The sequence below is a fragment of the Saccoglossus kowalevskii genome, chromosome 16 (assembly GCF_978046115.1).
Source record: "Saccoglossus kowalevskii chromosome 16, keSacKowa6.1, whole genome shotgun sequence".
Classification (NCBI taxonomy): Eukaryota; Metazoa; Hemichordata; class Enteropneusta; family Harrimaniidae; genus Saccoglossus; species Saccoglossus kowalevskii.
The window spans coordinates 24,904,680-24,923,467 of NC_140656.1; the positions used below are offsets into that span (position 1 = coordinate 24,904,680).

The 18,788-nt window shown below is 32.9% G+C and overlaps 1 protein-coding gene across 2 annotated transcripts; it reads right to left on the reverse strand.

Moving 5' to 3' along the window:
- Positions 1–1,870: 1,870 nt before the first annotated feature.
- On the reverse strand, positions 1,871–18,675 carry LOC100372501 (SEC14-like protein 2). Of its 2 annotated transcripts, none has more exons than XM_078007062.2 (13): positions 18,557–18,675; positions 15,767–15,857; positions 14,274–14,346; positions 12,609–12,652; positions 9,778–9,840; positions 9,551–9,644; positions 8,339–8,436; positions 6,178–6,273; positions 5,132–5,276; positions 4,008–4,117; positions 3,613–3,752; positions 2,618–2,769; positions 1,871–2,090 (listed from the first exon to the last, which is right to left on the reverse strand). In XM_078007062.2, the coding sequence occupies exons 2-13, from the start codon at positions 15,818–15,820 to the stop codon at positions 1,981–1,983; spliced, it is 1,179 nt and encodes a 392-aa protein (XP_077863188.1). In that variant the 5' UTR covers positions 15,821–15,857; positions 18,557–18,675; the 3' UTR covers positions 1,871–1,980. The 2 variants fall into 2 exon arrangements, with proteins under 2 accessions (XP_077863188.1, XP_085347392.1); XM_085491266.1 differs by lacking the exon at positions 18,557–18,675 and adding an exon at positions 18,139–18,317.
- Positions 18,676–18,788: the final 113 nt, after the last annotated feature.

Sequence of the window (18,788 nt, forward strand, 5' to 3'; positions counted from 1 at the left end):
TCAATTTGTTTTATTGTGAAAGCCGCATACCGTGAAACCAGCAACATTTATAATGACACAAAACTCTCGTACAATACATGTTTCGATTAGCGTAAAATACGACGTATGTGTGTAGAGCAATCTTTGACGTGCACGGTGGACACGGTATGCAAATATAAACCTTGAAGCCTTTTTTCTGTTTTGGGGACATGTTCCCGCTCTACCGCTCATGAAGTCTATTCCCGCTGGTGATAAAAACATAGAATGTTTTTTACCCGATAACTTAATATCAAGAATGTATAGAATGGTTCAATGGCAACAAAATACTGTCCTGATCTATAGCTAATCATAGGGTGAAGACAACAGAAAAAATAATTTAGAATTCACGTCATTTGTCTGAGAATAGATATTTAAATTCATTGGTCAGAAATGCAACATGTTGAATAGAAACGGGACAAAATACATACGACTTTGGTTTATAGTTGATTTTAAAAGTCTTTCGGGTACCTAGAGTTTATCTCCTGGATTGTGGGGTACTCTCCAGCAGAATGTTTATAAATTCAAACGTTTATAAAATTTACAAAAATACTATAAGATAATGCGATATTTGTTTGCCGACTTCCACATAAATAGTACGTGATGATATTTCTTCTGTTTGTCCACCAACAAAATAGAACAGTATGAGAATAATGAAGATGACGTACATCAGAAACAAAACCTAAACAATATATATATTAACAACTGCATTTTACAAGTCCAGGAACACGAAACATATAACCGGTATACATATTGAAATATGTCAATTTGTATGTGTATTTATAACATTATTAGTTTTCTTACCTATTTCTGTGATCTCTTTGGTTATTTGGTATGTGTATAACTAGCCAATTAACAATATAACAAATTGAGTTCATACATAGACTAGTGAACAACAACGCATTTCAATATTATATTATTATAATATTATATTATTATATTTTGAAACATTTAATTGTAAGCTAACATAATACATTGCAATATTTAAATAATCTATAAAATACTATACTTTCACGGTTATGTTATTTTACATATCAATAAAATATGGTAGAGTTTAAATATATTCTACCCGATGTACATACTTTTCATTTAATTATAGTTTCGTACATCTAATATATATTACCTTTTTGCCCTGAGGACAATCATAGTACTGTGTTGGTAGGTAATACAAATTTGAACATTGTTGAGCTACGTATTTTCTCCTCAATACCAGGAAGGGTATAATACAAACTATGGTTGTGTAAACTGTGAATTTATTTGTTTAAACTTAAATACACATTAGTTGTAATATTGTTTCCCAATAATATCAGATCTACATCACACATTGAAATTATTCACATAATTCACATACAATATCTTTTAAAATTGCAATGTCCCAATATATTTCAATTATTTCACCAGTGCCTTCACACAGGAAAACTGATGAACATAATTAGCTATTAAGTTAGCTTTCCATCGATTTTTAAATTTGTCAATTAACATATTGCCACTCAAATATAGTTATTGCTCCTCAGGTCGAACTCCACTACATCTGCATATGCAATGATCAAAAACATAGGAGGTTTATTGGGTTCGTACTAACCCCCTAAAAGTAGTTTTGTACAAAGAAACAAAGCTGTTGAAATTTTGAAATTCTGCATCCGCCCCTGATCATTATGTACAGAACGTTTGTTTTGTACGAATTCCATGTAGATCAATGTTTTATATTAAGTATGCATTTATGTTAATGTACAGAGTAGCCAATCCTAATTGTAGAAACAGAATGTACACTGGTTCATTAACAGATTACAATAATAATACTCTATTAGAAGTGCATCTGTATGGAAGCACGAATGCACCAAACATAAGCCAATAATTTCATTTTTCAATTTCATTTTATGTAAAATTGTGTATGCACAATTATTATAGTTCTGCTACTGTTACACTAGAACATTCATTTGTAAAGCTTGGCAATACACAGGTCTCTTACAATTCCGTGCTCAGATCTTCAAGTTCAGCTGGCTCAATCACTTCCGCAAAGTAATGTAGAGTTTTATTCTTGGTCCAGGAATGAGAGTTGTCAAATCTTAGAATGTCTGAAAATAAAGTGAAAGTGTGCATGGAATTTTGAATAAGCACGATTTGGCAAGTAAAATCCCTAGAATTAAAACGCTACTTATAGTTCAGCAATATTTCATTCCAGTGACAATTAAAAAACCTTATTACACATACTACAACACATTCAAGGCACAGTCAAGCATTCAGTACAGAGTAACTCCAAGTAGAAACTGTCATTTTACGCCTTATGCCTTACAGCAAGGGATGTGGTATCAATCGAATTTTAAATTACATTTAGCTGCTTTAACACTATATAGAACATTGGATAAGTATAATTATTAAGTACTTGTTTCATAATTTTCTTCTTTCCCCTTTTTCTTTTTATATCTGCTTGCCTACATCTTCTTCTGTTATTGCATATAGTTCAAAATATAGTATTTACGAATATGTCAGTGTAATTATGTTAAGTTTAAAGACTATGCATTTATTTCATAACATATTCAGAGATATACATTGACTGTAATGTGGTATTTCAGGGTTATCTTGAGCATTTAAATAAACTCACATGTTCCAGACTCTGAACAATCAAAACTGCCATCTTCATACACTAGATGACTGTTATGCTTTTCGAGCTCTTTGACAGGTTTCAAATCTTTAACACCAGTCTGTAGAAAAACAGCTAATCCTATATCACCTTCATCAGTTTTGAATACATATCTGTAATTAATTATAGATACATTACAAACATGCATATAGGATTAACCACCACAGAAACCTCACTATATTGTATAATGAATGAAAATCCACAGTGGCTAGATGAACAGTATATTCTCTGACAGAGAATCAATGTCTGGTATAACCTTTTCAAGACCAGTTCCCCTTTTCACTACAAATTCACAAAATAGTCTTTCCTTCCTTCAGAAAATTGGGACAAAAATAGCCAGTTCTATTAAGTAAAAACTGAAAATTGACTCAAATTTTGTCTGCTTACTCCAAAATTAGTTCATTTCCAAAAATATGATTATGAAAAAAGTGAGAACAAAAATGGCTAGAAAGTCTGGTGATATAAATGATAAAGCACCATACACAAATTGACAAGTCAGGTTATAGCATTGAGAGCAAGTTAACAAATTTATATTTGAAAAAGTTGTATGAATTCAGAAGACAATCATAGTAATGAGGCATCATATATAAAAATTAGTTTTATTAAACAGCCATTCAGTACTTGTATTGTAGCTTTTGATTGGTTGAACAAACAAACAAACAAACAGATTGAAACAAAAAATGCCTTGCACTGTGTGAACAAAAGAAAGTTTATTTACTAAAATGCAGAAATGCTATAGCAAAGGACAGAAATAGAATTTTGTCACAAGCGTTCACAGTGCAAAGCTTTTATCGTAATTCAGATGCTGTTTTCAATGAATTGTCCTGAACAAGTCAATGTTAGAGACGTAGTTACCCAAAAGAAGAGAAAAATGCAAAGATTGTTTTGGAATGAATGCGAAATTCTACTGTGTTCAGCACTAGATGTAAAATAACTATATGTTAATACAGTTTTACCTTATTACACTATTTTTTTTGGATACTTCAAAAGTCAGATCAAATTTTTTCTTCACCACTTCTACTGCTAAGTTTTTATCATCTGCAATTTGAATTTCTTGCATATAATATTCTTTGGGAATTATGCCACCAGGATTAACCTAAATAAATTCAGATAACATTGGATACAGTGAAAAAGTGATTGTGTAAATAGTTTGTGCAAGTTTCAGCGAATAATATTTATTTGATTAATGTACAACAGTCTGGGCTAACATTTTTTATTCAATATATTAAAAACAAACTTTTTTCTGAAGAATTATAAATATTACATAATATTACTCATTCACAAACTCAGATAATTTCTGTTTGTATGTTGGGGCTGACAAGGTTTTGCACATATATAAGCATGCACTTACCAGACTGGGACATTTTGGATCACCAGTTTTAGGATCAGTCATAGTACCTCCCCAGTGAACTGGCAAACTTTCTGCAGGGATGTCCTTAAGTAAGGTTGATTTGAAGTTATCTATTATACAAGACAGAGAGAATATCAGATTACAATGGAAAAATAGGTCATTGCAAATGACACAGTTCCTGTCAATTTTTTTCAACATTGGCTCTATGTGCTCAACATAAGACAGCAAATAATATAGCAATATAGATGACAAGCAAAGCAACTGTGCAGGTTCATATCTATGACATCTCACTTGGTAAAAATGTTTAAAAAGTAATGAAAGTATGTTTGAGAAATAATTAACTGACAATATCCTGATTTGTTTTTGACATTACATAGTCATATTCATTACATATGTATTGTATTAAGTTTAGCTATCTCGTCGGTGCAAATGTATCTCTTGGTAATCTACCTATGTATTTATAAAGACTGAAAAGAGAATACAAAATAGTCAACAATTAACCATACATGATCAAATAACAACAACAAAAGATGGCACCTGTATTAATTTAACCTAATATGTATGATCATCATACCAACTTTTATCCATTCTAGTCATCTCAAAGAAACAGTTCTGAACACATTTGAGCATCAGAAATAGCTAATTTTATGTCACAAATGGTCACCAATCAGTGTTTTTTGTTCAGATCATTGAGTATTAAACTTGATGTGTACAGACAATATGTCTATGTACAAATTATGAGATCAGTCGGTTGGTGTACAACTCCAGAAGAATAGATGAACATGACCAATATAGTCCCTGTTTTTGGACAGTGCCTGAATATGAACTAAAAAGCATATCAACTTTTGAAGAACAACCCACCATAACCAAATGTTAAATAAATAGAATAGACATCAGACGTAAATAATTGCCACCATGATCTTGTTGCCCTGACCTATATAATCAGGTTATTTGAAATAGTGGACATGATTAAAGATAAATGTGTTTGAGGGGTAAAAACAAATCTTATTAGGTTTGCTCTAAATTGAGATCTTGGTAATTATTTGAGTCTTAGAGTTATTACAAGACATAAAACTGAATATGAATACATCATGATTAAAGATAGAAAAACATGAAATACTTACGACCAAGTACATGAATCTTTTTACGAACATTTTCATCAATAAATGGTTTAACTAATGCATATATGATTGGGAAGATCTTGGGGGCTCTAACAACATAGATGGCTACCAAATTCTCAGGATAATTGTCTTGGATAAGGGCTATAGCCTAATGGAACAAAAACATCAATAACAAATTATGAGAATAATATAGTCAATATTGAAAATTTTTCAGTGAGTTGAGACAAAAAGAAAAAGGATAGGTGGCTAGTAATTGAGTTTAAATTCAAGTAGTGATTAACAACATGGAATGTTTACATTAATGCTAAGATGCAAAAGGTGTCTGGATATTGTCATGTTTTTTAAAGATGTGATTAAGAACACATAAAAATAAAAACAACATATGCAACAGTTGGTGAAAAAAATTATGTGCATTAAGGTCTCATAATGTTCACACAAATTTGGTCTTGCACAACCAAGATCCAAGGCTGGAACTACAGAAATGCTTGATTTTGATGATTTTTGTAACATTGAAATCATGCAAGTAAATGTGTGTAAGTGATTTAGATGTATTATATAAAGATTGAACATGATCAGTCAAATTATAACACAGATATGACTCTGGAACAGCATTCATTAAAACTAAATGGCCGTCAGTCAGCCATTTTGAGTCCAATCTGAAAAAGAACTGACTGCATTTAATAAAGGTATTTTGTATAGAAATTCAATGAGTGACAATTGGTTTACATTAGTTGTTCTTAGGCCAAGCATCAAATACAATATTCTTAAAAAACAACAATGTTTATTATATAATAAACCAATGGCTACAAGTTTGAACTTCTGATTTATATCATAATAAAAATGTTTTTTATTGAACGGTTCAGCAAGCAATTACTTGCACACACTTGAGCAAGTAAGGTTAATTTAAATACAAAAGGTCAATTGTAATTCCCTGTCAATTGCTCAAAAATATTAAAATTCGTTTCATAACCTTGAAAAGACTATTTTAATGTGTGTATTTGCCAGGGTTCAGATTAAACAGGTTTCACTGTAGAGTAAAAGCTACAGACCTTATTAAAGAGATCAACCCCTGGTTTCCATAGATGTTTAGTTCCAAGTCCTTCCAAGTCTATCATATAGCACATTCCTTCAATACGCCGACCATACTGACAGAATAAATATGAAATGGAATGACAGGTCATTTGTGAGAATTAATTGCATATCCAGAGTGGTATTCAACACACAAACATGAAAAGCAATCATGTAATTCACATCATCATCAAAATGAAGCCTTCAACATTCTTAGATTAAACATTTCAAAATGAGAAGCACTGATACTATATGCATACTTTATATTCTTTTATATTTGCTATTTAAGAATGAATCAGTGAAAATAAAATTGTGTGAAATTTCAGAGAAAAAAATCATTCAATTAATGTAAATTCAGAAGGAACAAGGCTAGAAGAAGTAGAAGAATACAAGTATTTAGGGCAGTGGATAACAGCAAATGGCAAATGTTTACACGTAGTGAAACGATGAATTGGCTGAGCTAAGGGAGATTTCTGGGAGCTAAAGGAGTTGCTAAGGAGAGACCTAAATATTAAAATAAAAAAAAGATTCTAAATACATATATTTTCTCAATAACAAGCTATGGTTCTGAGAGTTCTGAGATGTATTGAATGAAGTGATAAGGGGAATAAAAGCTTTTTAAAACTGGTGCTACAGGAGAATTTTGAGAATAAGCTGGAAAGATCATTTAACTGAAATTAGCAACAAGGAAAACTAGATTTTCAGGACATGTTCTTAGAGGATCTAATGGAGGGCTTGCTAGCCTCATAATTGAAGGTACTATAGAGGGAAATCAAGGAAGAGGACAAGCTAGAAGAACTTGGAGAAAGGACAAACACAGAGAACCTTGGGATTGCCAAGAGAAAAGCTGTAAACAGAAGTTTGTGGCACGTCTTGTTGTCAACCTTTGAATCAAAGAATACACTGGAAGATGATGATGAAGAAATATCAGTGATAATACACTCAATCAAAGAAAGCTTAGAAAGAACTCCCGTGTGCTGAGAGTATTGAAGACACATTAAAAATTAATTCAAAATTACTTGTACATGAGATATTGATGGAAAAGCTGAAAACTAATTATGTAAATCAGGTAACTAATATGAACAGAACAGAACAAAAAAATTATGAATTATTATGCTAATTAGAGAATTAATATGAACAAATTTTAACCCAAAATTAATCAGGCCTGTCTATTGTCCTCGAGCATTTATGTACCAAATTTTATTCAAATGTGATGATCAGTAATTGAGATATCAGTGTTAATTAATTATGTTAATTAGGTGATTAATAAGCATAAATATTTACCAAAAACTAATTGGGTCTCTGCATAGTTCTCTTTAAAGTTTCATTAAATCCAATTCGTGGTTCTTTATATATCAGTGGAACATTATGCAAATTAGGTAATTAATATCCAAAAAAACTAATCAGGTCTCTGAATAGTCCTAGAAGATCTATGTAGCAAGTCTCATTGAAATATGATGATTAGTACTTGAGATATCAGGCAAAAAGCTGAAAATTAACTAATTATGCTAATAAGGTAATTAATATGCACAAATATTTACCCAAAAACTAATCAGCGGTCTGCAGTCCTTAAGTAACTATGTACCAAGTGTCACTGAAATGTGATGATTACTACTTGAAATATCAAAAGCTGCAAATTAATTAATTAAGCAAATTAGGTAATTAATATGTACTGATATTACCCTAAAAACTATCAGGTCTGTGCAGTGTCCTATGACATCTATGTACCAAGTGTCATTGAAATGTGATGATTACTACTTGAAATATCAAAAGCTGAAAATTAATTAATTATGCAAATTAGGTAATTAATATGTACTGATATTACCCTAAAAACTATCAGGTCTGTCAGGTTTTACCAAAACCTAATCAAATCTGCGCATTGGCCCAGAGCATCTATGCACCAAGTTTCATCAAAAATCAATGTATGGTTCTTGAGATATCAGTGGAACAGACAGACACACACACACACACGGACACCCAGACAGACACACACACTAACTGCAAAGACTCCCTTTTTGTGCTTCGCACAAGGGAGTCAGAAAGTCTTTACAGCAAAAATTATTTCCAGCTGAAATAAAGTATTTTACAGTATGAGACCCGCAATGGAGCAACAACCATCAGTATTTGATCAATCATACAGACCTTCTTGGACAAAGCTGGATATGTTTCTTGCCACAATCTTTCACTTATTTGGATTCTGGATAAGAGTATATCTTTAGTCCGAGCAGATTTCAGTAATCCTTATAAAAAATAAAATATTGTAGTAAAAAGAATAGCAGTAAGATAAAAAAAACATGGATCAGTGTAATATTGTTGTTAGACAACATTACAATCACTGTGTTAACATTGACAGTGTTGTGTTGCAGTGGTTACCACAGAGCAGTTAATTCCATGTTATTGACACACTTTGATAACCTGAGTCATTGTGTTAACACAACAAGTTTGACAGAGTTGTGTTCACAAATAGTTATTCCATGTTATTGACACACTTTGATAACCTGAGTCATTGTGTTAACACAAGTTTGACAGTGTTGTGTTCACAAATAGTTATTCCATGTTATTGACACAGTTTGATAACCTGAGTCATTGTGTTAACACAAGTTTGACAGTGTTGTGTTCACAAATAGTTGTCCCATGTTATTGACACACTTTGATAATCTGGGTCATTGTGTTAACACAAGTTTGACAGTGTTGTGTTCACAAATAGTTATTCGATGTTATTGACACACTTTGTCAATAACACAAGTCATTGTGTTATTGACAAGTCATTGTGTTATGATAACAAGTTTGATAGTGTTGTGTTAACTCAATGAGTTGTTGTGTTAACAAAAGTTTGACAGTGTTGTGTTCACAAATAGTCATCCATGCAATTGACACACTTTGATAACCTGTGTCATTGCGTTAACACAAGTCATTGTGTTATTGACAAGTCATTGTGTTATAATAACAAGTTTGATAGTGTTGTGTTAACTCAATGAGTTGTTGTGTTAACTCAATGAGTTGTTGTGTTAACTCAATGAGTTGTTGTGTTAACTCAATGAGTTGTTGTGTTAACTCAATGAGTTGTTGTGTTAACTCAATGAGTTGTTGTGTTAACTCAATGAGTTGTTGTGTTAACTCAATGAGTTGTTGTGCTAACTCAATGACTCAACATCAATAATATTGACAGTGTTGTACTAATGCAATTATTACTAGCTGCCACAGGACAGTTATTACATTTTACTGACACATGACACATTTCTATGACACATTTTGATAATATGAGATAAAATAGACCATCCGGCCTCAACAACATGACCAGGCGGTCTGATTGGAAATTGAAGGCAAGGCTTTCAAGAGCATAACATCTCATACCTTTAGGATCAATATTGCCAATGGGATCAATCCATATCGGATGTCCATTCTTATCTTCTCCTACTAGACCACCCTGGTAGTACTTTTCCATAACCTGTTATTAAATGTATGCAACAATCAGAAAGGCGAAAGAATATTGCATAATAATTTGGCAGTCTTGTTTTACATAATATATTTATATATATATATATATATTACTATTGTATGTTTTATTTGTGTTTTCCTACCTCAGGTGATTTGTAGTCAGTGACTAGTGTGTCTAAGCCCATCTTCTTTCTAGTTTCCATACTCTGAAATCAGAACAACATTTGTTTAACCACAGTTCTTCCACTGTGGGACTGTGGTTTAACCATATAGACACAGGAAAGTGAAATTATGACAAATTCTAGAGGAATCGTATCGTTTGCAGAACATGAATTGTTTGTTCTTTTCAATGTACCCAATCAGAACAGTAACAGCACTGAGACTATCAATAGTTTAATTATTCTCATCTAAACCTTATATTCCCTGTTTGGTAGTGGTCTGACCGAAAATTATAATTATTGCAGTTATTAGATCATAGCTCCAGTCAAGTGAACAGTTAACTTAGAGCATCTAACACAACCTCCCTGAGTGAGCTGCTAGTTTCAATGTCACATGGTGTTTTGTCTCAGTAAGAAACCAAGTCCAACATTGTTTCATCCGAGTAAATAAATAGTTGTGTCATAACCACTAAAAACAGTGTCCAAGGTAATTCATTACTATACTATACTAAACTGAATTTACTACTCATTTATACATGCAAGTACCGTACATGCGTTAATTTTGTAGAGAAAAAATTATAAAACTCTTGAAATTAGTTTTGGTGCAGTTTGAAATAATCCTCTAAATATAATGTGCACCAGTGCTTGGCAAGTAAATGTGAGTTTTGAAACACTGAGATATCCAGAATAATTCATCAACATTTACAAATGTGGGTATAATATCTAGATGTATGCATTGACAACCCTATACATCAACATTGAGCTTCATTCAAAAAGTCAGTTGTTTACCTAAATAAATGATATCCATTTAAATGTTCACTAAGACTCCCTAAGACCTGGTGAACTGATCACTGCATCTCCTTAGAATCCAGTGAAATGTTCACTGTGACTTCCTAGGACCCGGTGAATTGTTCACTGTTACCCAGGACACAGTAAAATGCTCACTGTGACACCCTAGGACCCAGTGAAATATGTCACTGTGTCTCTTTAGAATCAAGTGAAATGTTTGCTGTGACTCCCTAGGACCGAGTGAAATGTTCACTGTTACCCAGGACACAGGAAATGCTCACTGTGACACCCTAGGACCCAGTGAAATATGTCACTGTGTCTCCATAGAATCAAGTGAAATGTTTGCTGTGACTCCCTAGGACCCAGTGAAATGCTCACTGCATCTCCTTAGAATCCAGTGAAATGTTCACTGTGACTCCCTAGGACCAGGTGAAATGTTCACTGTTACCCAGGACACAGTAAAATGCTCACTGTGACACCCTAGGACCCAGTGAAATATTTCACTGTGTCTCCTTAGAATCCAGTGAAACGTTCACTGTGACTCCCTAGGACTGAGTGAAATGCTCACTGCATCTCCTTAGAATCCAGCAAAATGTTCACTGTGACTCCCTAGGACCCAGTGAAATATGTCACTGAATCTCCTTAGAATCAAGTGAAATGTTCACTGTGACTCCCTAGGACCAGGTGAAATGTTCACTGTCACCCAGGATACAGTAAAATGCTCACTATGACACCCTAGGACCCAGTGAAATATTTCACTGTGTCTTCTTAGAATCCAGTGAAACGTTCACTGTGACTCCCTAGGACCGAGTGAAATGCTCACTGCATCTCCTTAGAATCCAGTGAAAGTGAAATGTTCACTGTGACTCCCTAGGACCCAGTGAAATGCTCACTGCATCTCCTTAGAATCCAGTGAAATGTTCACTGTGACTCCCTAGGACCAGGTGAAATGTGTACTGTCACCCAGGACACAGTAAAATGCTCACTATGACACGCGAGGACCCAGTGAAATATGTCACTGTGTCTCCTTAGAATCCAGTGAAACGTTCACTGTGACTCCCTAGGATCAGGTGAAATGTTCACTGTCACCCAGGACACAGTAAAATGCTCACTGTGACATTCTAGGACCCAGTGAAATATTTCACTGTGTCTCCTTAGAATTCAGTCAAATGTTTGCGGTGACCTCAGAACACAGTAAAATGCTCACTTAGGCTCCCTAGAACTCAGTGTAATGCCCCCTCCATCCTCTATCCTCACTGTAAATCCCTAAGTCCTAGTGCAATGTTCACTGCTACAAAATTTAATGATTTTCCAAATAAAAAAAATCATGAAAATTTGGTTACTTATTAACTTATAGACAGACATGACATCAATGTGAATACAGCATGACTGTGACCATTGTACCGTAACTACCGGTATATTATCATTGACAGTTATCTATCACAGTCTGACTATTTAACTGACCTGATGATCTTACATTTTGTTCAACAGTAGGATTCAAAAGATAGTGATTATTTACATATACATGAGACAGCTCTTATTCAGCTCGTATTTCTATCATTGCATCCATTTTCAAAAGACAAAACATATATGCATGCAAGCTGATTAAATCTGATGTAGACACTGGCCATCATCTCTTTAAATATATTGTAACCTGTATATGGTCACCAATCCTATATCTGAGTACATGTATAAGTAATTAGCTAGCCATATTGCATTCAAAACTTACAGGACCAGTGACCAATCAGAATTTAATTTGTAGACCATTTTTTTTTAGAGTTTCTGAATGACCTAGCCTATGTACTAATTACATAGATACTATTGGCCATATCAATATTATAATTAAACATTTTTGATGGATTGAAGGTGTGCTTTAACTGGTTGACACATACCCTTAGAGGAGAAGTGGTCAGATATAGTTGTGTATACCAGCGGCTGTATATCAGAGCTGTAGATTTAAAATGAACAGACTCTCTACCTCTACAGTTGTTATGCAGCTGACTTCATGATGCAGTATTTGTACTTACATTTCTGATCATTGTTTCAGCTTTGTTAACATCAAAACTTCTTGCTGTTGAAATAAAATATAAATTAAATTATAAGCATAATTCAATACAATAAGTTTTCTAATTTAAACAACTACTGAAATATACTTGCTAAAGGAATGATTCAGTGAAAATAATATCCAGACAGTATATATTTTACATTCAACTCATCAAAATTCGATCAAAAATAAATTCCATACAAAACTCCCAAAATGTCTTTTCAGTGAAAATTAATTACAGTTAAAATAAAGCAATTTTCATTAAGTCACTAGGAAAATCTTTTGTGTTATTTTTCTAGTTTCATATTTCACTGTGACAATAATAGGCGAACAAGCAACTACATGTAGGTTAAGAAGAATAATTTAAAGTGAAAATAACCCTTCAAATTTGGAGTTTTTCTAGTCTAGTGAAAATAAAATCCGGCGAATATACTTTTTTTCCTATATTTCACATTAAACTCATGAAAAATCAGTGAAAATAAGTTCCATACAAAACGCCCAAAAAGCTTTTTCAGTGAAAAAGTATTCCATAGTATTTATTTATCAATGCCATTAACACATTGCCTGTTGCCTGTTACAAACAAATACCAAAATTAAAGTGAAAAAATGGGAGTCAGAGGGCAATGTGTCAAGTGTCAGAGGCATAGGATGTGAGTTAGATTTTGCATTTTTTGGTTTATCATTCTTATCTTTTTTTTCTCATGTGTCAATGAAAGAGCAAAGTACACCAACAATGGAAAAAACATAATATCTATAAAGCCATGTTTTTTAAATAATCTTTGATTATGCAGTATTTTCAGAACTTGAACGTATTTTAAACTCTTTGAATGACACAATTTGTCCCATCAACACTTTGGTACTTGATTCTGCACATATATTTATTTATTAATATGTATTTTTTTTTTAATTTCTTCCATAATTTTTGACTTAAATGAACATAATTTCCAGTTGGCTACTGGTCTAGATTAATTTTTTTGAACATACCTTGTGAAAATCAATGACGACGCAACTAATTTAGTAATTTGATTTTCCCTCAAAGACATAATCTGTCACTTGATGAATCAAAATTTTCGTTTGCACTCTTTTTCGAGGGGAGTGCTCGGGTAAGCGCCCACCCCTACAAAATCGTGATTTTCTGAGTTGAGGCCCCTGGGCGCTAACGCGGTCGAGTACGGTATATGGAAAAGTGTGACAAATGTTTACTTTGGTGTACAAAGATGCTGGTACGCAAAAATGTGATATGCAATGAAAATCTCGCAATAATTGACGTCACATGAATTGCAAGATGATCATAAAATTATCAAGCGATATCTATATTTCTAGAAATTCTAATGCAAATTAGTAAGTCTGTGAAACTGTTTTTTTTCTCAGATAATTATTGGTAATATTCTTGCTTATTCACAAAGCGTGTCATACACGTGCTTTGTATTTTTTAAAATGGCAAAAATCTCGCTCATTTCTGTTTTTTGCAATAATGGTCATTTCCATGCACCTACTGTCCCAGGTATCTGAAATTTGATATATTGTAATGCAAAGCCTCTCAAAGCTAGTGTGAGATATGCTATATTATTGAATATACTTGCTATCTACCGTGTTTTTGAATATAAAATGAATACACTGACTTTAAAATTGAAAATTTCATACATACCTCTTAACCATCTAAGACAATAGTAATCATTGTGTTCAGGTTTCACCAAAATATCCTTGACTCTTTCTTTGAACTAAGAAAATAAAGAAATAATATCAAGATAATGAAATAATAATCAAGAATAATAAAATCACTATATCTAAATGAGGAAATTTTATGTGATATAGAAAGCAATTGAAGTAATTTTCAGAAATAAACCATGGGCTTTCATGCCTGCTGTATAAATATATCAGTTTCAGACTAAAAGCATTTGACCATTATACTTATTTCTAAGGAAGTGCACCGAAAGTATGGAACAAAACAAATTCATATCATATCTGTTGAAATTAAACATTTTTGTATTCATAATTGTAATACAGTGGTCCCTTGCTGAATCGCGGGTGTAGGGATCCAAGCAAAAACCATGATTTATCAAGGGTCGTGACTTACCAAAGGTTCTCCTGAAGGGGGGGCACATATACACATACATAAACCTTAAAAGTACATATTACCGGTAGTAAATGTATTTTTAAGGTCTATAACACACATGGATATATTTCTTGTAGGTTTTCTTTTTTGAAAAACATCCCAGCGTCCATGTTCACATGGATTCTACTCATTGCAGCAAGAATTATAGAGCTTTATCAAAGGAGAACGACCAAAATGTACATTAAGTCATGACTTCCTACCCCAATCAACACCTTAAGTCAGGCCACCATCACTCATCTCAGTAATTAATGGCCAGCAGGTGTTTAACAACCAATTAATTACATGATGTGACGAAACATTTAGTACTTTTATTTCTAAACAGTCGACAAAACACAATAGAATTTTTAGGAGCCATCCAACTACCTGAACTTAGCCAAAACCGTGACTTACTGAGGTTTCGACTTAGCGAGGGGGGTCACTCTATTTTTATTGGGTTGAATTTTCCTAAAAGTCATAAGAGAATTCATGCAGCAAATTAAAAAAAACAAAAAAACTTCTCGATTAGTGTCATTTAATTTAGTGTAATAATACAATTAACTAATCCTATAAGACTATAGGTTGTGATACTGAGGTATATTCAGATGTTACTAATATTATAGAAATCCTACCACCAATGATGTCGTCAGCAACGTCGAAAGCTATTATGGGTTTTTCAGTGGATGGATGTGGAAGGGTCCACCAGCCAAAAACCAAAAAAATTTTGCATTTTATTTGCATTTTGTTATACAAAATGTATGTACCAGTATGTGCAGTGAAAGCATTTTTTTTTATATTGGCTGCAAAGTCATATGGTTAATGATATGAATCTTAATATTGTTTGAAAATTGTTCAAAAATTTACATATAGCTTTGTGAGTTTCCACTGTGATAATATTTTTTAATTATATTCAATGTTAAATTTTCTCCCATAAGGCACTGCATATGTGCTCAGTAACATGCTCAGTAGTGCAAAATTGGAATTCTGCTTGAACTTTATAAAATGAGATGAACAATCATAGAAAAATATAAATATAAAAATACATTTACCTCCTTCAGCTTTTGCTCCTGCTTAGGGCTCAAGTCACCAACTCTACCACTCATGATGGCTACCGGTAACTGCTTTACATTCAAGAAATCACTGTAAATTAATTCAAAGCTTGCCAGTCAGCAAAAATCACCTGTGTGGATTGAATACGTGTCCACACACTGATAGGGATGACACGTCAATGTCCACAATTGTTGATATAGTGCACATGTTTGTGAAGTGGCTGATAATGATTACCCTATATATTAGACAATCTGATCTAGTTACATGTATAGGTATAAATATACACATTCCATGAAGGTAAGAACCAGTGTTTATCTTATGTTGGATCATAACATTTTGGACCTTAGCACACAACCTTAAAAGGAGCCTACTGTAAAACAATTTATTTTTACTGACATGTAATTTTGCTACTTTAATGTTTTGAGCAATTTCACTGGGATTTAAGTTCAAGAACTTTAGGTGAAAACAATGAATTTATTGTTATCTTATATGCTCACATGGATTTAATTTTTAATGGATTTTTCAGTGAAATAGCAAAATTAAAAAACCAACGAATAATTAATGCATTTAAGGTACTGGTATATATTTATTCCTTGTCTGCTGCTAAGTGCATATCCCGATGGCATAAAATTTATGTTCTAAGTTAAACATAAGAAAAATATAGCAAATTTAATCAGAATAATAAATAAATGGGAAAATACACCTACAAATATGCAGAATGAGTGCTCATTAGAACATATTTCTGACATACAGGAAACTGTTATTATTGTTTAACCAAGTCGTCACCTGCGCATGCGTCAGTTGGCCATAGCGTGTCATTGTTTACAAAAAAGCGTCTACCCATGAGCCTTTGTGTTTTTAGTGTGTGCTTTTATCGTCGCTTGGGACTCAATTACTGCATGCACAGTTGACGACCCTCTCGCTTTAAGTTGGGGATTTTTACACTGTTTTGTAGCAATATGAATTTTGCGTTTTTATAATTTTTTTTAGTTCCCAATTGGCTTTCAAGATAACCATCCCCCATATAGTAAATATTAGCATTATCATCTCCCTCATTTGTTTATATATCATGTGTACTCCAACTGCCTTGCAAATAATTCTTTTTTGCTCTGTGTCCAAAAAAAGGTGTGAATCATTTAATGTTTTATTTTAATATAGTCTGTAAAAATAATTACCTAATTATAGAAATATCTGAGTTTTTTATGTTTTTATATTTGGTTTCATTGCAGTGGAAATCAGAGCCGTAATTTTGTGGTATTGCACTGGGTATTTTCATCCTAACATATTAGGAAACACAAATTACAAATATGGAACGATTATGTCTGTAAGCGCCCTCTAATAATAAAAACAAACATGGCTGCCCCTAGGGTTTGACTGAACCCCACACAAAGTTCACTAAATTTGATCTAAACATTTTGGACTTAGACATTTCCATGATGTATTCCTGGGAGGGAAAGATGTATAATAATAAGGTTATTACGAGGATACTACATAGTATGCACTCACACAGTACGTGGTCGGATCTATACTCTTGCTGTACTGCCTTTGTGCATAATAACCTCATAATAAATGAAGTAATCATAATGAGTTCAGAAAAGGCATGAATGTTCATTTTATAAAACATTCACCTGGAAAACCCTTGCACTAGTAGCTTTAAATCCATATAAGAAAGTTTCAATGGCTCTAGTTAAGACCATTTGTAACGTATTACCAATGAGTTTTTGCATATCTTAGTCATGGCCATTTTATATACAACTACTGTAAAACACGTCTTTTTAGCTAGCATGCTATTTTAGCTAATCTGTAAATTCACTAATTTAAGAAGTCGCTAATTTAACAGAAATAATATTCTCACAATGAGATTGTTGCCACTTTATACTTATTAAACATTCTGTTAATTCACAGATTGAGTCAATTTCGCTAAAATGTCAAACAGCTGTTTTTTTGGTCCAAGGGTTCTTGAAAAAAAATGCAGTAAAGTGATTTTTTTTATATGAAACAACAAGAAAGTTGATCTGTGCATTAATGCATTAACAAGATATTGACCCACTAATTGCAAGCACATTGCCTTTTTTTTTCTTTCAAATAAAAATATATTTACTGATATATTATTTTGAATTGTAGGGTGAGTAAACTATTTAAATGTGTATGAGCATTAGTATATTATATACTATATTTAGTTTAGTCTAGAACCAGCATGTTTCTATTATACATAGTATAACGAATGAAATGAAACACCTAAAGGTTAAACTATATGCAACCTGAAAAACAATTAAACCTCACAAACTGGTTTCTGTAGTAATATCTGAAATATCAATAAATACGTTTAAAAGGTTAATACAACATGCCAAAATAAATGTATTTTACCTACATATATAATACCCCATTTTTTTTCAGTTTCGCTAATTCGCTCGTGCTGAGGTGCGTCTAGCTTATGTACCAATCTCTTATGACCCGGCTATTCCAAATTGCGAATAGTAAACAAAACTGTCTGCTCCCCGGGAACTAAAAAAAACAACGGTCTTTAAGATTGTTTATAGAAAACCAAACATCGGACTCGGGCGATTTCCATCGTAATATGTAGGAATGTACAACATTGTATTGTCTCTGGTATATCGGTCAATATAATTACTGCTTTTTTTACCAAATCCATTAACCTTTAATTGGTTCGAAAAAAGAAAGAAAAAAGAAAGAAAGAGGGAAAAAGAAGGAAAAACAGTGTCAAGGTTAGGTAATCAAGTTTTACCCAAGTGGCCTCCGAAGGCGTTACACATGTGGAGCACACATACCTTCTAGCAAGTTATATATCCCCGAGGACAGCAGCATTAACAATTTATCCACACCATACATTATCAACAGTCAGTGGGCGACGTCATGTCCTTATCTGTAGCAGACGATTCTAAATTATACGCGATACAAGTCGAACAATGAGCGCCCTCTATTTTCATTTAAATTCTGTTTTGGTTAACACTTTGTTGTAGTTCAACACACCAGCTTTATTCTATATGTTTAGTCCATACA

Coding starts and splice junctions, on each gene's coding strand:
- LOC100372501 (XM_078007062.2), bottom strand. CDS start 15,820: ATGAGTGGTAGAGTTGGTGACTTGAGCCCTAAGCAGGAGCAAAAGCTG. Junction 4,118..5,131: donor AAAGATTCATGTACTTGGTC/GTAAGTATTTCA, acceptor CTTGTATAATAG/ATAACTTCAAATCAACCTTA. Junction 2,091..2,617: donor TTGTTCAGAGTCTGGAACAT/GTGAGTTTATTT, acceptor CTTTATTTTCAG/ACATTCTAAGATTTGACAAC.